General features: G+C 34.4%; 2 protein-coding genes across 2 annotated transcripts in view; one reads left to right on the top strand and one right to left on the bottom strand.

Annotated features, from left to right (window-relative positions):
* Positions 1 to 1,056: 1,056 nt before the first annotated feature.
* mmp25b (matrix metallopeptidase 25b) lies at positions 1,057 to 20,500 on the bottom strand. Its single transcript, XM_087275749.1, has 10 exons — positions 20,318 to 20,500; positions 18,405 to 18,537; positions 15,192 to 15,333; positions 13,981 to 14,270; positions 12,643 to 12,819; positions 9,933 to 10,023; positions 8,663 to 8,745; positions 5,750 to 5,902; positions 5,371 to 5,658; positions 1,057 to 2,991 (listed from the first exon to the last, which is right to left on the bottom strand). The coding sequence occupies exons 1-10, from the start codon at positions 20,423 to 20,425 to the stop codon at positions 2,735 to 2,737; spliced, it is 1,722 nt and encodes a 573-aa protein (XP_087131875.1). The 5' UTR covers positions 20,426 to 20,500; the 3' UTR covers positions 1,057 to 2,734.
* The window catches only part of tlcd3bb (TLC domain containing 3Bb), a 538,378-nt gene continuing 534,122 nt past the window's right edge, over positions 16,633 to 20,888 (top strand). Inside the window, exon 1 of the mRNA XM_087275776.1 lies at positions 16,633 to 16,673. The gene's annotated coding sequence lies outside the window, so the exon portion shown is untranslated. The remainder of the gene's footprint in view (positions 16,674 to 20,888) is intronic.

The following is a 20,888-nucleotide window of genomic DNA, read 5'->3' as shown; positions in this document are numbered from 1 at the left end:
CTTAAAGGGGCTAATAATTTTGTCCTTAAAATGGTGTTTAAAAAATTAAAAACTGCTTAAAAAAAAAAAAAAAAAAATATATATATATATATATATATATATATATATATATATATATATATATATATATATATATATATATATATATATATATATATATATTATCAGACATTCCCTTGCTCTGTTAAACATCATTTGAGAAATGTATAAAAAAAATTTAAATCAATAGGGAATAATAATTCTGACTTCAACTATATATATATATATATATATATATATATATATATATATATATATATATATATATATATATATGAATAAAATGAGGTATTAAAACTATTATGTTCAGAGATGTGTCGAAAAAAATCTCCCCATTAAACAGAAATTGGGGGAAAAAATTAACAGTGAGGTTTTTGATTCAGGGGGCTAATAATTCTGAATACAACTGTATATGTGTTTACTGTATATATATATATATATATATGGATGGAAAGAAAGAAAGAACTGAAAGAAAGAAAGAAAGAAAGAAAGAAAGAAAGAAAGAAAGAAAGAAAGAAAGAAAGAAAGAAAGAAAGAAAGAAAGAAAGAAAGAAAGAAAGAAAGAAAGAAAGAAAGAAAGAAAGAAAGAAAGAAATGTTAAAAAAAAAAAAAAATGCCAGATTCCACACCATTTTTTCATGCTGTCCCAACACCAATCGATTAAGTTAACTAAACCATTTTTACAAATTTAGATTGATTGTAAAACAATTAATTTTCCCCAAAAAACCTTAAGAATTGTGTTGTTTTAGGTAGCTGTAATGAGTAATTTGTAAAGTAGTTTGAAAAAGCATAAAAAAAAACATGTTTGTTATTTTGAGTGCACAGTTTCTGACAAACACACAACACAACATTTAATTTAATGTATAATTGGCAGTTAAACAATAATATAGTTATATTATAGTTACAATTTACCAATATAGTTAGCTTTTTAACAAATAGTTAAACAAAAAGTACTAATAGGGGGTACTTTACTTTTCCATTAAACAGAAAAATGGGAAGAATAAAGGCATTTCACACTTTTATTTTATTTATTTATTTGTTTGTTTTGCGTTTGGTGCCTCGACGTATTGCCTTCATTTAGAATGTATCATGTGCTCTGTATTAACATAGTCTGAGTTTACTGAACTTCCAGGAGTGGTTTTGGAACTGACAAAGCTTTAATAAATAGATTTAGATTTAATCAAGCCTTTCTAAATTTAGCAGATCTTATCCTTGCTTTCTGGAATACACCCTTGGTCTGAAAAAGCCTTGTAAGTCAATCCAATTTAGCAAAGCAAATAAATAAAATCGTTTAAATGTAATAATTGTATGAATTACTATTAATACTTATAATATGAATGTTGTGATTGTAAAATCATCACCCAGCTAACCACAACAGCAATGTGAACCAAGAAAAGCAGTTGTGCTGAAGAACTATTCACTGTTGTGTGTTTCTGCCACCACGTGGATCTTTCTGTCATAACAGTCTGAGATCATAATAACTAAAAATTTCAGAATATCTCATGTTGTCGTCAATGCATTAATGAATGCATTAAGTTATTAGCTTTTGTACTTTGTATTTTACCCTGTAGCCACGGATGAAATATAAATACACTGTCAAATGGACAATAATTGAATGTATTAAATAATATAATAGGGTGACAGAAAAATGCGACAAATAATTAGAAAAATATATAACCAATTTCTTAAACAACAACAACAACAAAAAGATATACAAAAAAGAACTAAAATAGGAAAGACACTGCAGGTGAACAAAGCAAAGTGAACACATTATCACAATATTACCGATATTCCCACCAATCTTACATTAACAACTGCAAACCTTTTCTATTACAAGTTGTCTAAAATGGTATTTTTAAATATGCAGATGGAGCATTGCTTTATTAAACGTGCTATTTGGCAGAAACATCTACAAATAGCTGAGAGCTGGATGATGTTCAGTATTCTTCTTTCATTTCTGATGTATTTGAGTTTAAAGACTTTACATTTACTTTAATTTTGGAAATCTGAAATCTCTTTAATTATATTCTTTCATTAAAAACAACATTTTTACCTTTTGTAGAAATGGCGTCTGTCTAGGTTTGGCTAGCTAAATCGATCTACTCCATGGAGTGTCATATTCTGGGCTATTGTTTGTTTTCTCCACATGATGGCGTCATTTTCCCCAGTGTTTCTGTTTGGGGTTCATTTGTGTTAATTCTGTTCTGTTGTGTCATGTTAGACTAGCCTATTAATTGTATTGCCTCAGATTAACTCAAATATTGTCAATTACCCAATCAGAATCTTCCAAAACCTTGACATCATCATCTGAGCTTTTTCAGAGGCAGAATAATCTTCTTGTATGTAAACCTGACTTTCAAGAAAAGTTATAACAATTTCTCAATAAATATTCTCTTATTATTCTGCTATTAAGCAGAACAGAAACCCATGTGATAATCCTAACTTACCTAAAAAAGAAAAAGTTTAGTCATATTTACATCTGACCTTTTTTAAATGGCTATGTGCCTTTTTATAGAGTGTATGTAAACTTCTGGTTTCACCTGTACTTTTTAAAAGTAATGCATTACTTTACTTGTTACTTAAAAAGTAATATTATTACGTTACTCATGTGACTTGTAATGTGCTACCCTCAACACTGGATATCACTATAAGTGCTTTGAGGCAGTCTGTATATAAAATAAGGCAGATGACAGTATTATTGCGAGTTGAAGCCAATATGAAGCAGTGCTGTGATGAGCAGTAGCCAGGCTGAAACACTCATCTGCAGGCCCGCGCTGTTGTCACAGTAGCAGTTCACTCCTTCTCTCCGCCGTGGGCTTTCTGGAGCTTTGGTTGTCTCTTGCTGACACATCATCCAGTCCACTGCGGTTGATTTCTTAGTGACACTGGTCTGGTCCATTTCTCCATTCTTCAGCACCCAGTATGAATTGTCCTTGAAGAAATAGGCGTCTCCTGAGAGGGATTACATCAATGTGAAAATTAGCAGTGTAATCAATGTTCTAATTTTTTTATTTAATTGTATTTTTGGTATCATCTATCAGTCAAGGATATATCAATCTCTTAATGCATTTAAAGAAGTAATATTACAATAAAAGCAGCTAGTTTAGCAGCAGATGGGGCTCTAGGCTAGTTTTTACCAATGGATGGCGCTATAGGCTAGGCTAGTTTTAAGTGTATGGCACTCTTAGATTTTTTATTTTTTAACAACAGATGGTGCTCTAGGTTGGTGTTTAACAGTGGATGGCACTCTAGACTTGTTTTTACTATGGTGCTCTAGGCTAGTTTTTAACTGTGGATAGCATTCTAGGCTTATTTTTAACAGTAGACAGTGATCTAGGCTAGTTTTTAACAGCGAATGGCGCTATAGGCTAGTTTTGAACAGTGGAGGTCACTCTAGGCTAGTTTTTAACTGTGGATAGCATTCTAGGCTTATTTTTAACAGTAGACAGTGATCTAGGCTAGTTTTTAACAGCGAATGGCGCTATAGGCTAGTTTTGAACAGTGGAAGTCACTCTAGGCTAGTTTTTAACAATGGATGGCTAGTTTTGAACAGCAGATGGTGCTCCAGGCTAGGTTTTGAACAGTGAATGGCTAGTTTTGAACAATAGATGGCGCTCTAGGCTAGTTTTGAACAGTGGATGGCTAGTTTTGAACAATAGATGGCTCTCTAGGCTAGTTTTTAACAACGGATGGCTAGTTTTGAACAGCGGATGGCACTCTAGGCTAGTTTTGAACAGTGAATGGCTAGTTTTGAACAGCGGATAGTGCTCTAGGCTAGTTTTTGAACAGTGAATGGCTAGTTTTGAACAATAGATGGCGCTCTAGGCTAGTTTTGAACAGTGGATGGCTAGTTTTGAACAATAGATGGCGCTCTAGGCTAGTTTTGAACAGTAAACGGCTAGTTTTAAACAATGGATGGTGCTCTAGGCTAGTTTTTAATAATGGATGGATTGTTTTGGACAGTAGATGGCGCTCTAGGCTAGGTTTTGAACAGTGAATGGCTAGTTTTGAACAATAGATGGCGCTCTAGGCTAGTTTTGAACAGTGGATGGCTAGTTTTGAACAATAGATGGCTCTCTAGGCTAGTTTTTTAACAACGGATGGCTAGTTTCGAACAGCGGATGGTGCTCTATGCTAGTTTTAAACAGCAGATGGCTAGTTTTGAACAGCTGATGGCGCTCTAGGTTAGTTTTGAACAGTCGATGGCTAGTTTTGAACAATAGATGGCGCTCTAGGCTATTTTTTAACAACAGATGGCTAGTTTTGAACAATAGATGCCACTCTAGGCTAGTTTTTATCAACGGATGGCTAGTTTTGAACAGTGGATAGTGCTCTAGGCTATTTTTTTAACAATGGGTGGCTAGTTTTAAACAGCAGATGGCTAAATTTGTACAGTGATGGTGCTCTAGGCTAGTTTTTAACAACGGATGGCTAGTTTTGAACAATAGATGGCTCTCTACCCTGCTGAAAAATCCAGCTTAAACCAGCCTAGGCTGGTTGGCTGGTTTTAGCTGGTCGACCAGGCTGATTTTAGAGGGGTTTTGGCCACTTCCAGGCTGGTTTCCAGCCATTTCCAGCCTGATCTTAGCTGGTCAGGCTGGGAGATGACCAGCTAAAACCAGCTTGACCAGCCTGTCCAAGCTGGGAGTCCAGCCAAAACCAGCTATATCCAGCTTAAACCAGGCTGGTCAAGCTGGTTTTAGCTGGATTTGGCTGGTCATTTTCCAGCCTGACCAGCTAAGACCAGGCTGGAAATGGCTGGAAACCAGCCTGGAAATGGCCAAAACCCCTCTAAAACCAGCCTGGTCAACCAGCTAAAACCAGCCAACCAGCCTAGGCTGGTTTAAGCTGGATTTTTCAGCAGGGTAGGCAAGTTTTTAACAACGGATGGCTAGTTTTGAACAGCGGATGGCACTAGGCAATTTTTTTAACAACAAATAGGTTTTGAACAGCGGATGGTGCTCTAGGCTAGTTTTTAACTGAACATTCAAATGCTCATGAGTAAGATGCATTCGGCTGAGTCATGTAGGTTGACTTTCATATCATAAGATAAATGACTTACTCTGAACAATTTTGTAATTTGGTTAAACCTTTTGTAGCTTTATTATTTTAGGTTTAAGTGACATTTGTAAAGAATTTGATACAAGCAGGCTGTTTGTAAAGAATACAGCACCATCTGCTGTTAAAAACTAAACTCAGAATTTCTTTCAAGTGAGAATAGTGATAAATTTAGAAAATCACAGAATCAGCACTGAATAAATTTCTTAAATGTTGTTTCACCTTAGAAAATGCGTTTGAGGCAAACTGATTTCCTCTATATTATTACTTTACCTTGTCCCCAGGTGATGACGTCATCCGGGTTACTTGGCGCCCCCTTCCAGAGGTTGGTGTTTCTGGGATAGCCTGTGTCCGGACCGCGCAGCTCAGTCTCCCTGCCTTCAGAGAACCTCCAGAACTCTCCACCGCTGAAAATGTAGGTTTTTCCATTATGAGCCCAAATAAAGGCTGCATCCACTCTCATCACCTTCCTTCCATCTTGAGTGATCATTCCCCAGTCAGACAATGGACGTGGATAGCCAGGAAGCACCTCCGTGTTTTTAAATACCCAGTACTGTGAGCCTATGTGGGAAAAGTTACGCATAACTTACTAAAAATAATTTTCAAATCAATTGTTCCATATATTTTTCACTGCAAATAAAGAGAGACCAACCTATGAAGAAGATGATTGCGTTGTCCACCTTTCTTTCATAGACTGCATCTACCTTATTGGTGGTTGGAGGAAGACCCATCCAGAAGTTCTTAATGTGAGCAGGCTGAAAGGACACTAGAGAACCCGTCCGCTGGATTCGCCAGAAATATGGACCTGGGCAAGAGCAACAAGTAACAACACAATGTTTTTCCACAAGCAAGTTTAAACATTGAGCCAAAGAGCTTAGAATGACCAAGAGGCGACACTCTAGTGTAATTTGGGAAACAGCCACTAGATGGTGCGGCGGCCATTTTAGAATGAAAACTCCAATAGAACAAGAGCGTATTATAAGTCTGTAAAATAAACTATTAAAAGTGTTGATGATTGTGATAGTAAGTGCTGTATTGTCGTCTTTCAGGTTGTATCTCAGCTTTAATGCCCTTTTAAAATAAATAAATAAAAAACAAAGCAGCTGCTTGCCATCACGACAGTAATGAGATCCAATGGACAGCTTTTACTCCAAAATGGCGGAATCCAGGGCTGTTGCTGGGCGCTACTGTTGCATTGGAACGTTCTATTGAGTGTCGCCTCTTGGTCATTCTATGCTCTTTGACCACTGGTGAAAGCAAACTGACGCCAGTGTTGCCAACTTAGTGACTTTGTCGCTACATTTAGTGACTTTTCAGACCCCCCTAGCGACAAATTTTCAAAAAAGCGACTAGCGACAATTCTAGCGACTTTTTTGTGCTAATTTTTTGTGTTGCTGTAGATTTTTATAGACTGTCATTTGTCCATAATGTACCATCCCTATCCTCTTCTCAACGAGCAGTGGGTGATGCCGTCGACCCCTCCCCTGCCTCAGAGCACTGAAAGACGAGGCCCAGTCCACGTACAGGAGTCTCTCTCACCTGCAGCCTAAGAGCAGATCACTCCTCTGCGTACCGACGGCAAATTATTTCGCACTGGCAGTATTTCCAGAGGTATTTCCATTGCACTGTCAAACCGATCTGCTTCTCCTTTATTTTAACAATTTAATTGGACCGTTTATTCTTTTCTTGTTTAATCACAGATATTTTATTGACAGTTTTGGAACTTGTCTGGGAGATTACTGCAAATTCACTACACTACAAATTCACTACACATCTATACTGATACACTGTGTTAAACAAACAGCAATAAATTTAGTTTAATTGACATGCTTATATACAGCGTAGTGCAAATATAAATACCCCTTTATTAACCATAGGCTATTAAACAAACAGAAATGGTAGAACATGATGACGTCAGTAATATGCAAATTAACGTATGACGTAATCTAGCGAGTTTTAGCAACTTTTCGATGAACAGATAATTCTATAAAACATATTTTTTTTAGTATTATATAGAATTGCGGACAGCACTACCTACTGCGCCACTACATCGCCCTAATATAATTTATATATCAGATAATTATATAAATAAATAATGAGCCTATTTATTAAGAAATGTAATATATTTTATTTATTATTTATTGGGAAATAAAAAAATCCTACTTTAATAATAATATTAATGATGATGAGGATTATTATTATTTTATTATTATTTTATTATGCTTATTGTTATTATTATTATTATTATAAATATAATAATAATAATAATAATAATAATAATAATAATAATTATTATTATTATTATTATTATTATTATTATTATTATTATTATTAGGTAGGATTTATTTTTTTATTTTTTGAAAAGTCAACTTCTAGAATTTGACACATATAAACCACTGCAGAAATGTGCTAAGCAGGCCCGTGTCATATACAGTTCAGAAACTTCATAAATAAGCTACTATAATTAAAAAGCATTAATGTATGCTCTGTTTTTTGTTTTCACTAGCTTTGGAGATGTAACATAACTTCTGCTTTTAAATAATAGGTCACCTACAGTATAGCTCTCGTAATGAGCCACGGCTGTGTTCAAAATGACATCGATGGTTTCAAAGTGCACTGCGAAGAGAGTGCATTTGTAGACATGAAGATCGCTAAAACTGAACTGTAGAAATACTTTGAAACACCTAAGAGAGATGACATTAATGCTTTTTTATCATTCAGAGTGTTGTAAAAAAGGAATCAGTTTTTTATTATTTTTGTCTCTTTTTCTTTTAATCAAACAATTATTTGTATTGGTCATGTAAGAGTCATATATTAACTGAACTTCTAATGTTGTGTGTGAGTGCTGTGCAAGTAGATAGATGCGGGTCCAAAATTAAATTCAGCTCTGCAGAAATTTCCTGTCTGAAGAGAGGTGTTAAAACTGAACACAGAACACAGAAAGATGTATGCTTTGTTGTTGTGCAGAGAATTCGTAGAAAAAGAGGAAGTATGTCGAAGGTGCGGCCAATGGAGGACTGAACAATGACTGACAAGTGACGTTACACCAAAACTCCACCTGTTAATATCAGTTGTGTATATATGCTGGAGTTAGGAAATGCATGTTAGTTGCGAACCTCTTAAATGTAAGTCTTGTATTGCATTGGGGTAACGTAACCCAGAGCTCTGTCATCGAATTATTCATTTGTATCTAATAAATTACTAATATTTTTGGCATTGAAGAAAACCCTCTCCAGACCTTTTCTTATTGAACACGCATGGAATTGGCAAAAAATTCCAATAAGAGTTTAAATGTTAAAATGTTCTAAACAAATAGGGCATAGGGGGGATAACTTGGAATAGCACATAGCCAGGAACTATGTTTCTAACTACAGCTCCAGAGGTGTAGTTGCAAGCGTACAAGTTTGCGACGCAGTTTGCGAATGTTCGTTGAAACGATGGATTTGGGAAACGCCAAATCAATGAACTATGTTTATAACAACCTTAGTTGGCTAATGATGGTTTTCGAAAACGCACCCCTGGTTTACAAAATCTCTACATTGTAGAAATTGTTATTGCACTGTACCTTTAAAAAAGAAAACTTCTCCTCTGAGGTTCGCCACTGCATCAAAACCTCCCTCACAGCGATTCTGGATTGACGGATCAGGTCTAGACAAACAGAAAGGTCAGAGAATTTGTTAATACTTTTAACTGGATAGTATTGAGTGTTTGAGAAAGTGCAAAAATGTTGCTGTTTTTTAAACGCTATAAAAACTGATAGAAATTTAAAAACTATTTCATTTGAATTTGAAATATTATGGTACAATGTAAATTTTTCTGTCTTTTTTGATGTAATGCAATACACTTCAGGTGAATTTAGTAAAAAAAAATCGCTATCACATTATATTCCCATGCAGCCGATTGATTACATTAGGAAATGCAAAGATTGTTAATCTTTTAGAAATTTTCTAAATGATGCATTATTTATTAAATTTGGTGTTGATTTGCTTTATTTTCTAGAACAAAATTACTAAATGATAAATTAATTAATAAATAAAAAAATGAGTAATATGTTTCCCAGAGATGAGTTGCGGCTGGAAGGGCATCCGGTGCGTAAAAACTTGCTGGATAAGTTGGCGGTTCATTCCGCTGTGGCGACCCCGGATTAATATAGGGACTAAGCCGACAAGAAAATGAATGAATGAATAATATATTTGATAAAATTTTTTTTTTTTTTTAATTGTTCGAACTAATCGGGCAGACCAAATACAGAGACTTTACAGTCAAAGGTTTTTACAAAGGCGATTTATAAAATCTCTTTATCACTTTATAATTCAGTGTGACAATATGACAAAACGTCAGTAAAATTCACATATTTTTCACACCAATACAAATTTTCAGTTTTTGTGGACTAAAATTTAATTAGGCATGGGACTAAAAAAATTACTGTAACTTACAGGCAATTGTGGTAATGGCAAAACACCCCACCATTGTAATTATTTATGTACAGTGCTTGTAAATTTACCAAAATTCCCAGTAAGTTACTGTAAATTTTGTGTGTAAAAGCTGCTGAAATGGAGAATGGAGAAAAATTTTTTTTTCAGAAAATGAACTTTACAAAATATATTGTAAAGGAAATCAGACTAAAACAAACCTTAAAAGCTTATTTTCTATGTTTTCTTTAAAAATAAATAAATAGGAAAAGCTAAAAAGGCTTGGCTTTTCCTATCTCAGGACTGACCGGTAGATGGAAAAACAACAGCGATTGTGCCTGCAGTTTCACTACATTATCACAACATTAAAAGCAGACTGACATCTTGACCTTTGACTGCTGTGATCTGGTAAACATGACTCACTTTACTGGACCTTTCGGATATGTTGCAGGTGGTTTGGGTAGGTGTGATGTAGGTTTATTAGGGGAAGGTGTCGGCGAGCTAATCTTTCTTCCTGTTAGAAAACCAAAAACAAAATGTAGACAGCCAAATGCACACATGATCATCTCAGTACACTCTCAAAATGCTTTAAAACAAAAAGTACAAAACCTGTCACTAGCACAGTGCCTTTTCAAATGATACTCTTTTGTGCTTATCAAATGCACAATTTACATTTAAAGGTACAAATTAGTACCTAAAAAATTACGAAAGTGTACCATTAAGGTACAAAAGTGTACAGTACATTTTGTACTGACTCAGTGACATGTTTTGTACCTTTATTTCTGAGCGTAACCTAGAAAAAGAGGTTTCTAGATAATGAAACACAAGCCAAACAAGCCAATAGATTTACATTTGCATGATATTTACACTGTAAAACCCGAAAAGTTAATGTGACTCAAACTATTTGAGAAAACCAATTACAATAAACCATTTAAGTTCAAAAACTAATCCTTATGAGTACTACAATTTGAGTAAATGTAGCATTTTAAACACAGTAAAACCCAATAAATGAAGAGAACTCAAACCAGCTGAGTACTGTAAAACCCAATAATAACTAATCTATATGACTACTGTGAACTTAATCCATTTAATTTGAAGTAATGAGGTATTTAATTAACTTATTACCTTGAACGCTGAGTTCAAAACTCTTTTCAAAATGAGTAGAATTAACTTTCAGTACATTTAGTGTTAACTACACTCACTTCATTTGATAAAGTTGACTGTTGGGTTTTACAGTGTAAATTTTAGTGTGAACTAATATTAATTTTAAATTAATTATTATTTTTTTCTATTTCACACATAAACCCAAACATTTTAGAAAATGTGATGTACTTAAAATTTGTTGCAAGAAAAAATGATTTCAAAGAAAGTTATTTTAAATACCTTTAATATTAAAATATATTTATTTACCCCTGTAAATATGGTTTAAAAACATTTACATTTTATTTACTTCTAAGAATTACATTCTTTGGTGTGTTTTTTGGGTAAGCATATACTGTAAAACTCGATTAGTTAAGGTAAACCGTTTGAGGAAACCAATTGCAACAAACCATTTAAAAAAAACTAATTCTAAAGAGTACTGTGAACTTACTTCATTTGAGTATTTAAAACAATTTAAGCTGTAAAACCCAATAAATTAAGAAAAATTAAACCAACGGAGTCCTGTGAAACCCAATAGGTTAAGTCAACTCAAACCATTTGAGGAAACCAATTGCAACAAACCATTTAAGTTAAAGAAAACTAATCTATATAAGTTCTGTGAACTTACTCCATTTAAGTTGAAGTAATGAGGTATTTAAGTGATTAAGCAAGTGTTGATTGAGCATTAATGATGAACACCTGCTGTTAACAAGCAGAATTACTGAAGAGAAACATAAAACTATTACAGCTGACTTCAGTCACAGCCTTTAAAGTAATAAAACATTCAATCTCTCAACGTTTGAGCAGAGGATCAATAAACAACTTCACAACCATGAAACTCAAAACTCTTTTCAAATAAGGAAAATTAACTGTCAGTAAAGTTTGAGTTAACTACACTCCCCTAGTAGCAAAGAATTCTGGCCCAGATTTGGCAAAAAGATGGCACAGCAGGCATTCATCCGGCACTTGCAAACAGCATGTGGGCCAAACATGGCCTGGGTTTGGCAGAGGTGGCACCATTTTTAAGGCGGCACACAAGATTTGGGCCAGATGAAAAACGTAGTATTTGGCCCAGATTTAAAAATTTGATAAGTGGGCCATGTGAGTTTGGCCAGTCTTGACCCACATTTAAAATACACTAAAATCATTTTTGAGTAAAGAAAAAAAATTCTACCAATCAGGCCACTTTGAGAAAAAGCGTGCCCATAGTGTGCCTAAAGCGCATCACTCCATGGGTTAATCAATTACATTGCAATCGTGACACACCAACCTATCTGGCCCAGTTCAGGCCCAGTTATGAGTTATTAACTTGGCTGAGACTTGGCCCAGATATGGTCTGTGTTTGGCCCTTGTCTGGAAGCCAGATTTGGTCCAGTCATGTACCGTAATTCACTGCGGCATGTGGGCCAAGCAAAACCTGATTGTGTGGGCCAGAGCTGGGCCAGAGAAATTTTGCTATGTGGGTCATTTCATTTGATAAAGTTGACTCTTGAATTTGCCTTACCAACCTCACCGCATGTCACTGAGCTAATAGTGTTAGCTAATGGTTCGTTAATACTGGGAATTGTGACCTAAACTAAAGTGTTACAGAAACCTATAAAGGATGAGTGAATGACGACAGATTTCTAATTTTATCTTTGAACTACCCCTTTAAGTCTATACGCTGTTCTGTGTGGATCAACCACCAACTGTTGAAGTCTAAATTATTAGACTCCTCTGAATTTTCTTTTTCAGATATTTTCCAAAAGATGTTTACCAAGGCAAGGATTTTTTTCACAGTATTTCCTATCAAATTTATTCTTCTGAAAAAAAGTCTTATTTGTTTTATTTTGTTTTATTTCAGCTAGAATAAAAGCAGTTTAAATTTCTCAATATTATTAGCCCCCTTAAGCAATATATGTTTTGATTGTCTACAGAACAAGCTATGATGTTTAGAGATGTGTTGAAAACCTTTTTTTTCCCGTTAAACATATATTAGGGAAAAGAAAAATACCGTAGAGTGACTGAATGGCCTCACGGTCATCGTCCGGAAGAATGTAGGATCCTACATCTCCAACAGAGCCCTGATAATAGGGCTTCATGATGGAGGGGGAAGAGGAGGAGTGAGAAAGACCCAGAGCATGACCAAACTCATGCACCGCAACCGCAAACAAATCAGTGCCGCTTTCATCTGAAAATATACAGAGAATAAGAACAGGACATGTGTAGATAAGTGGCTGAGCACAAAATAAATAAATAAATACAAATTTGAGAAAGTCTTGGTAGCCCAACAGTTGCTGGTTCACAATAACTTTTATTGTATGCATTTACTTATTAATTTAATAATAAATAAATAACATTAGTAAATAAATGTACTATATATATATATATATATATATATATATATATATATATATATATATATATATATATATATAAGTCAGAATTATTAGCCCCCCTGTATTATTAGTGCCCCTGTTTACTTTTTTCTCCAATTTCTGTTTTATGGAGGGAAGATTGTTTCAGCACATTTATAAGCATAATAGTTTTAAAAACCTATTTCTAATAACAGATTTTTTTTGTCTTTGTCATGATGACAGTAAATAATATTTTACTTGATATTTTTTAAGACACTTCTATACAGCTTAAAGTGACATTTAAAGGCTTAACTAGGTTAATAAGGTGAACTAGGCAGGTTAGGGTTATTAGGCAAGTTATTGTATGATGATGGTTTGTTCTGTAATTATTGTCACATTATTGTTTATTTATTACTCACATGGCCCAATTCCAATTCTGTTTTTACCCCTACCCCTTCCCTTTGGCTCTTCCAATTGTTTTTTTTAATCCTGACCGTAAAACATGAACACTGTTATGAATGTATTAAAATATTTGCTTTTTTGTTGTAAAAATTCTTTTAAAAATACTTAAATTCATGCATCTGATTGTGCATTGTAGCTGGTGTATTTAGGGAAATTTTCACACCTCTTTGTTTCTAGTTTAGTCCTGGAAAATCTCAGTTTCAAGCTCTATCTAGACCAGTGTTCCCCAACCCTGTTCCTAAAGGCACACCAATAGTCCACATTTTCAACCTCTTCCTAATCAAACACACCTGAATCAACTCATCAGAACACTAGAAGACACCCCAAAACCTGAAATGAATGTGTCAGATACAGTAGACATCCAAAAATGTGTACTGTTGGTGTGCCTTGAGGAACAAAGTTGGGAAGATCTAGCCCTTCCCTACTCCTTCAAGCTAAAGTGAATTGTGACACCCCTACCCCTTTATGTGAATGTATGTGGAAGAGGTAGAATTGGGATTAGGCTTATATTTAGGAAAGGCTGTAGCACTTACCTAGGTATGTCCAAATCTCATCATCGTCGAAATGTGTGTCTCCAGCAACATCCGACTCCCCAGGGAAGAAGGCATGAGCGAGAGTCCCTCCCTTCCCATCAAATGGATAGCCATCATCATGGAGCGAGCGGGCGAAAGAGATCCGGATATCAGCTCTGTCCTTCTCGCTGGAGGACGCTCCATAGAAATTGAGGTTGGTGACGTCACTCCAGGCTTTCAGGGCATAGGATATTATAGGGTCGACTTGAGTGGGTGTCAGTCTTTTATGGACAGACGGGTAGTTCTGGACACTAGTAAGAGAAAGAGGAACCAGATGATGAATATTCACAGTTGTGGACGGTAACATGTATTTCTATTTCAGTAACTTGTATTTCACAAGTGTTTTCTGTTTGTTTACAGTCGTGAATTGCATTATGGGATGTTGATCTCTGTTGTGTCGACTTTTGATGTTGGAAATTCAACTCTACAGTTTAACAAAGCGACTTTTATTGACATTTTAGAAGTTTGAAATAATATAATTTATAAGCCAATTACTTATGCTAAGCTAAGCTAAAAGTGCTCGCACCAGACCTGGATATCGACTGAATGGATTAAAAACTATTAAAACTCTCTAGGGAAGCTGTAAATTGAGCCTATTAAAAAAATTAATAAATTAATATATATTTAATTATATATAATATATATTTAATTAAATATATATTTAATTAATATATATATAATTTAAAAAAATAATAATTCTACTTCATTCATTTATTTTCCTTCAGCGTAGTCCCTTATTTAACATTATTATCCCTTATTTAACACTGTGGCGACCCCATTATTCCACCATATGTTTTATGTAGCGGATGTCCTTACAACTGCAACCCAGTACTGGGAAACACCCATACACCCACACACGCTCATACACTACGGCCAATTTTGTTTATCCAATTCACCTATAGCGCATGCGTTTGGACTGTGGGTGAAACTGGAGCACCCGGAGGACACCCACACCAACACTGGGAGAACATACAAACTCCACACAGAAATGCCAACTGGCCCTTAAACCTGTGACCTTCTTGTTGTAAAGTGACAGTGCTAACCACTGAGCCACCGTGCCTCCATCATTCTACTTTTACTGGAGTAATATTTTGCATATATAAAGTGCTTGATTTTCAGTTAGTCATGCTTGTTAGTTTGGTTAGCGGTGATCATATCTCGATCATACAGACCTCCATGTAATGTCAGACTTTGTCCAGCGGAGCCCAGTGGTTGCGTATCTTTTCCTTCTGCGCTTTTTCAGCTTGTCCTCAATGCCTATGATGTCTGGCAGAGAACATCGTGGTGTGTTCATCAGCGTCAGAGTGTCACTGTCTGGAAACACAACGGCAGAAGGTACCGGATCAATATATAGACTTCAGAGACACAGAGCCCATTTCAGAACATGTAATAAAACCCACACGAGGAGGAGGAGGAGGGACAATGGAAGAACTCTTTCTCTAGAAGAGATTTACTGAAGCCAGCAACCACAGAATTAGGAATAAAAAGTCTCATTATTACATTTACATATATCAAATTACAGTTTACATATCTATCTATCTATCTATCTATCTATCTATCTATCTATCTATCTATCTATCTATCCATCCATCCATCCATCCATCCATCCATCTATCATCTATCTATCTATCTATCTATCTATCTATCTATCTATCTATCTATCTATCTATCTATCTATCCATCCATCCATCCATCCATCCATCCATCCATCCATCCATCCATCTATCTATCTATCTATCTATCTATCTATCTATCTATCTATCTATCTATCTATCTATCTATCTATCTATCTATCTATCTATCTATCTATCTATCATCCATCTATCCATCTATCCATCAATCAATCAATCAATCAATCAATCAATCTATCTATCTATCTATCTATCTATCTATCTATCTATCTATCTATCTATCTATCTATCTATCTATCTATCTATCTATCTATCTATCTATCTATCTATCCATCCATCCATCCATCCATCCATCCATCCATCCATCCATCCATCCATCCATCCATCCATCCATCCATCCGTCTGTCTGTCTGTCTGTCTGTCTATAATGTAAGGATCAAGTGCAGCGTCGTTACGTTTGTGTGATTTTCTTTCATTTACAATCAGAAAATATGAAAAATATACATAATATTTAGAACAGATTACTTTTAAAATCTAAATTATGTATTTAACCTGGCCTCTTTAGCACCAAGCAGCAGCTTAAACATTATTTGTTGAGTCTTTTCTGAAATGTATTATTTAATTTCTAGCATCTTTCAAAGAGTTCTTCCTTAATGTGATTTAATTAAATCTCTCTTTTTCTTTCCAGGAGAATCTCATACTGACTATATTATTGCCTATATATATATATATATATATATATATATATATATATATATATATATATATATATATATATATATATATATATATATATATATATATATATATATATATATATATATATATATATATATATACACACTATATACACCTGTCCAAATTTCTAATCAGCCAATCACTAGCAGCAACTCAATGCATTTAGGCATGTAGACATGGTCAAGACAATCTGCTGCAGTTTAAACCGAGCATCAGAATGGGGAAGAAAGGGGATTTAAGTGACTGAATGTGACATTGTTGTTGGTGCCAGACAGGCTGGTCTGAGTATTTTAGAAACTGCTGATTTTCACACACAATCATCTATAGGGTTTACAGAGAATGATCCGAAAAGGAGAAAATATCCAGTAAGCGGCAGTTCTGTTGGCACAAATGCCTTGTTGCCAGAGATCAGAGGAGAATGGCCAGACTTGTTCCAGCTGATAGAAAGGCAACAGTAACTCCCATAAGCACTCGTTACAACAGAGGTTTGCAGAAGAGCATCTCTGAGCACACAACACGTCCAACCTTCCTCCAAATATTTCAGCATACCATCAAATCAGATAAAATAGACAACAGCAAACCAAGCCAAAAACTCTGTCTCCATCTTTTTCCAACTCATTTATTAAAATTTTGTCTTAAACAATTATCCAACTAACCTGTATTTTCTGATTGTATTTTAATAAGGAGAATGAAAATTTATATATAATGTCATTACACCCTCACTAAATCAACAAATGCAACTGGGGGCCAAGACTTTTGCACAGTACTGTACATGTATAATATATTTGTGAGCTTTTAAAACAAGTAAATATTTTTTTTTTCAGATTTTGCATGTGGTTAAATTAGTTTGAAGACACCAAAACCACCATAAAATTTAAAAAAAAAACACTAGTTAACGCTGCATGAGTGTTTCTAAGACAACAATAAAGAGACTATAAATCTAACTTTCTTCCTTACGTTTTAATTGTAATCCCCCATTATTCTTTTTCATTTTGGAAAATTGCAGAAATGCTGTTGGGGGTTTTAATTTCACTATTATCGCAAATTGTAATGTAATATTTATAACACATTTCCTCAGCTATGATGACAAAAGCTTCTGAAAAAGAGGAAGAACTGAAGAAATGGCATTGGACTAGTTTTAGAAAACAAGACTGTTAAGTTGTTTCATGTATACTGTAAAAAATATCTGTTAATAAAAAGTTACTGTTAATAAATGTAATCAATAAACAGTTCATATCTGTTGATTAATCGTCACAGAAGGGTAGACGAGAAGACGAGAAGGTATACTAGTCAGAGAAAGAGGGAATGAGATGGTGAATATTCACAGTTGTAGACGGAAACAAGTATTTCTGTTTCAGTAACTTGTATTTCACAAGTGTTTTCTGTATATTTATAGTTGTGAATCGCATTATGGGATGTTGATCTCTGCTCTGTCGACTTTTGATGTTGGAAATTCAACTCTACAGTTTAACAAAGTGACTTTTATTGACATTTTAGAAGTTTGAAATATTATAATGTATAAGAAACTACAATATATAGAGAAATAAGTCTGTAGAATAACAGAAAATGTACTGGCAGCTAATTACAAGGTTTTTGTAGTGTAATATACAACACCAACGCACACAATATATCACTTTAAACTATTAAAAATGTTTCTAAAAGTCACTTTTTTCCCAACTTTTCAAGGTTAGAAGTTGTAAAAAAAAGTCCAAGGTCCCATAATGCAGTTTAAAAGCATAAATAAACATAAAAAATAAAAACATGAAGCACAAAATATGAAAAACTGCTAATTTAAGGATGTTCTTTACAGTGTACACTTAATAAAATACTGTAAATTTACAGCCAAATGCAAAAGTACTTAAACGCTTTTGAAATTAACGTTTATTACTGTAAAAAGAGGGGAGGGGTGCAATCGCAAAGGGTACAATCTTTGGTACAACTGAATAACAAGATGGTGTTAGTGAATAGATTTGCAAGCTCTTTTACAGGTAATTATGTGTGATCAGAATTATGTACCGAGTTTGCCTGTTTCCTTGAGTCCAGCGAATCTCTGCATTTCTCTAATGGCTCTCTCGATGCCGTCTTTGCTCTGTAGCTGTCCTGTGCGCGGGTCTAGAGGAGGCAGATATCCATACCGGCTCAACCAGTCCTACAGGTCAGAGAAATACCATGTGACTAGACATATGCCGATAATCAATAATTCAATGTACAGTGCTCAACATAAACGAGTACACCCCTCACAAATCACTCTTTTAAATTAATATTTTCTATAGGAAGCTTTACAAAATGATATTTGTGCATATATATTAGATTAGTCAATACTGAAGCAAAATCTGAAGCTTATTTAACAGAGTAGCGTATTATCCAAAAATTAAAACACCAAAATTTGTATGTTAGGGAAAAATATTAAATAAAAAAAATGTAAAAAGAGAAAAAAAATCAAGAGAAATGAAAAGTAGGCATACTTGCTTGGAAATTGCTATATTTTTGCATGAATTAAAATGTGTTATCTTCTATTTCTAAAGATGTTTGGTGATTAAAATAGGATTTCAATAAATATATCTGTTTAATGAATCTGTTTTGTTCAAATGCACCAAGTATAGGACCTATTTACTGTGAAATTGGTAAAAAAAATATTCATTTTCAAAATGGGGTGTACTTCATTATGCATGAGCACCGGATGGAGATAATGAACATGCATATATTGATATCATCAGCACTTCAAAATATCAATTAAAATTATTTATTATTAAAATGTCTAGTGAGCCTTTTAAGAAAATTCAAGATTGTGTATTTGCAGAGGTGTTCGTTCATACATTCATTGATTTTCCTTCGGCTTAGTCTTTATTTCCGAGGATGCCACAGCGGAATGAACTGCCAACTATTCCAGCACATGTTTTACACAGCAGATGTCCTTCCAGTCGCAACCCAGTTTGGGAAAATTATGTTTATCGCATCAGTAAATATTGCAAGACTTATATAAATCATATTTTTATCTGGTCTACAACATGAAAAATTCGGTGGCTATATTTATAGGCATTTTGTTCATTAACAAGTAAAGCCCTATTTACCTAATTAAACTAAAGTCAATGTATTGACTACAAAAACATTTATTAATAATATGTGATGTTAATTTCTAAGTTAATGCCTAAATAACGCATTTAATTCAAAATTTGTATCAATTAAAGGTCAAATTATTGCATTTAAATTATTGCACCTCTGGACAGATGAAAACAAAGGTTATGGCAAGTTTGTCACTGTTAAATAATCATATATGCGAGGTGTAAATTTATATTATAAGCTCATACACACTGTTAGTGACGTGTAAATGGCAGTATTTAACTGTAATATGAACTGCATTTTACAGTTATGCAGTATGTTACTGTATTTCAACGTTTCATTGTAAAAATTACTGTGTATTAAGATATACAATCGGAAAATACAGCAAAGTAAATAGTACTGTCAATGGAAATAGAGCATTTTAGCTGTAATTGATTTACAGTATGTTACTGGAAAAATGCTGCCAGTAAGTTACTGTAGATTCTACAGGGAATTGTTAACAGTGTATGTATGATGCAACACATTTTGACCCATTAGAGCTAGTTACTGTACAGTAGTTTCTTCAAAAATAATATATAAAATCCTTATAATTCCACTAACAATCTGTCACACAGGGATTTGAACTAATAACATGCACTGTAAAAATGTTCCACACAACTCCACGTTGTCCCAACACAAATTTATAAAGTTAACAGTTTAATTGTTGTTGTACAAATTAAAGTGGATTGAAAATAAAACAATTATGTTGTCCTCCCCCCTTTTTTAAAAGTGCACTACTTATAATACATCAACCAGATCCACTTATACAGTGTTTGTTCGTCTATCTGTAAAAGTGTTCAATTTATAGAAAATCAGAGTAAAGAACTCACCACACCCCGAGAATACTGATCCTTTACCGGAGCCGAATGAACCGCAGAGAAGAACACAAGCATAGGGCAGGTCAGGTAAACCAGACCAAGATATCCTGAGAAACTCATGTGTGTGCTGGTGGAGACCTTTATTCACAGATGAGTGTTGCCTTTATGCTTTCACACCGTTATATGCGTCTTTCTGGCTTCTTCAGTTTGTCTCTTTAGGACTAGGCAGGGCTGAACCAATCAATGAGTCTCTCTCTCTCTCTCTCTCTCTCTCTCTCTCTCTCTCTCTCACACACACACACACACACACACACACACACATATGCTTTACTCAGAAAAAATCCTCTCTATGAGAATCTCTTACTCCCTAAAGATTCAATAAACATTGCTTAACTGGATTAAAATACATAATCAATATTAACATTAATTATTCAGCTGTAACTTGATTTAAAGGGACAGTTCACCCAAAAACGAGTGAGGACTACATGCGTTTCTTTCTTCTGTTGAACACAAAGGAAGATATTGTGAAGAATGTAGCCAATCAATAGGGGAAAAAAATTAGATGAATGTTTTTTTTTTCATC

Source organism: Danio rerio, chromosome 12 (assembly GCF_052040795.2).
Source record: "Danio rerio strain M-AB ecotype USA chromosome 12, GRCz13ab, whole genome shotgun sequence".
Classification (NCBI taxonomy): domain Eukaryota; kingdom Metazoa; phylum Chordata; class Actinopteri; order Cypriniformes; family Danionidae; genus Danio; species Danio rerio.
The sequence above is the reverse complement of the archived record's forward strand: the minus strand, read 5'-3'. Positions and strand labels throughout refer to the sequence as shown.

Excerpts from the sequence above, each read along its gene's own strand:
- mmp25b (XM_087275749.1), bottom strand. The coding sequence starts at position 20,425 with ATGAGTTTCTCAGGATATCTTGGTCTGGTTTACCTGACCTGCCCTATG. Across the intron at positions 18,538-20,317 it reads ATCAGTATTCTCGGGGTGTG|GACTGGTTGAGCCGGTATGG; the intron begins GTGAGTTCTTTA and ends TCTGACCTGTAG. Across the intron at positions 5,659-5,749 it reads CGCAATCATCTTCTTCATAG|GCTCACAGTACTGGGTATTT; the intron begins GTTGGTCTCTCT and ends TTTCCCACATAG.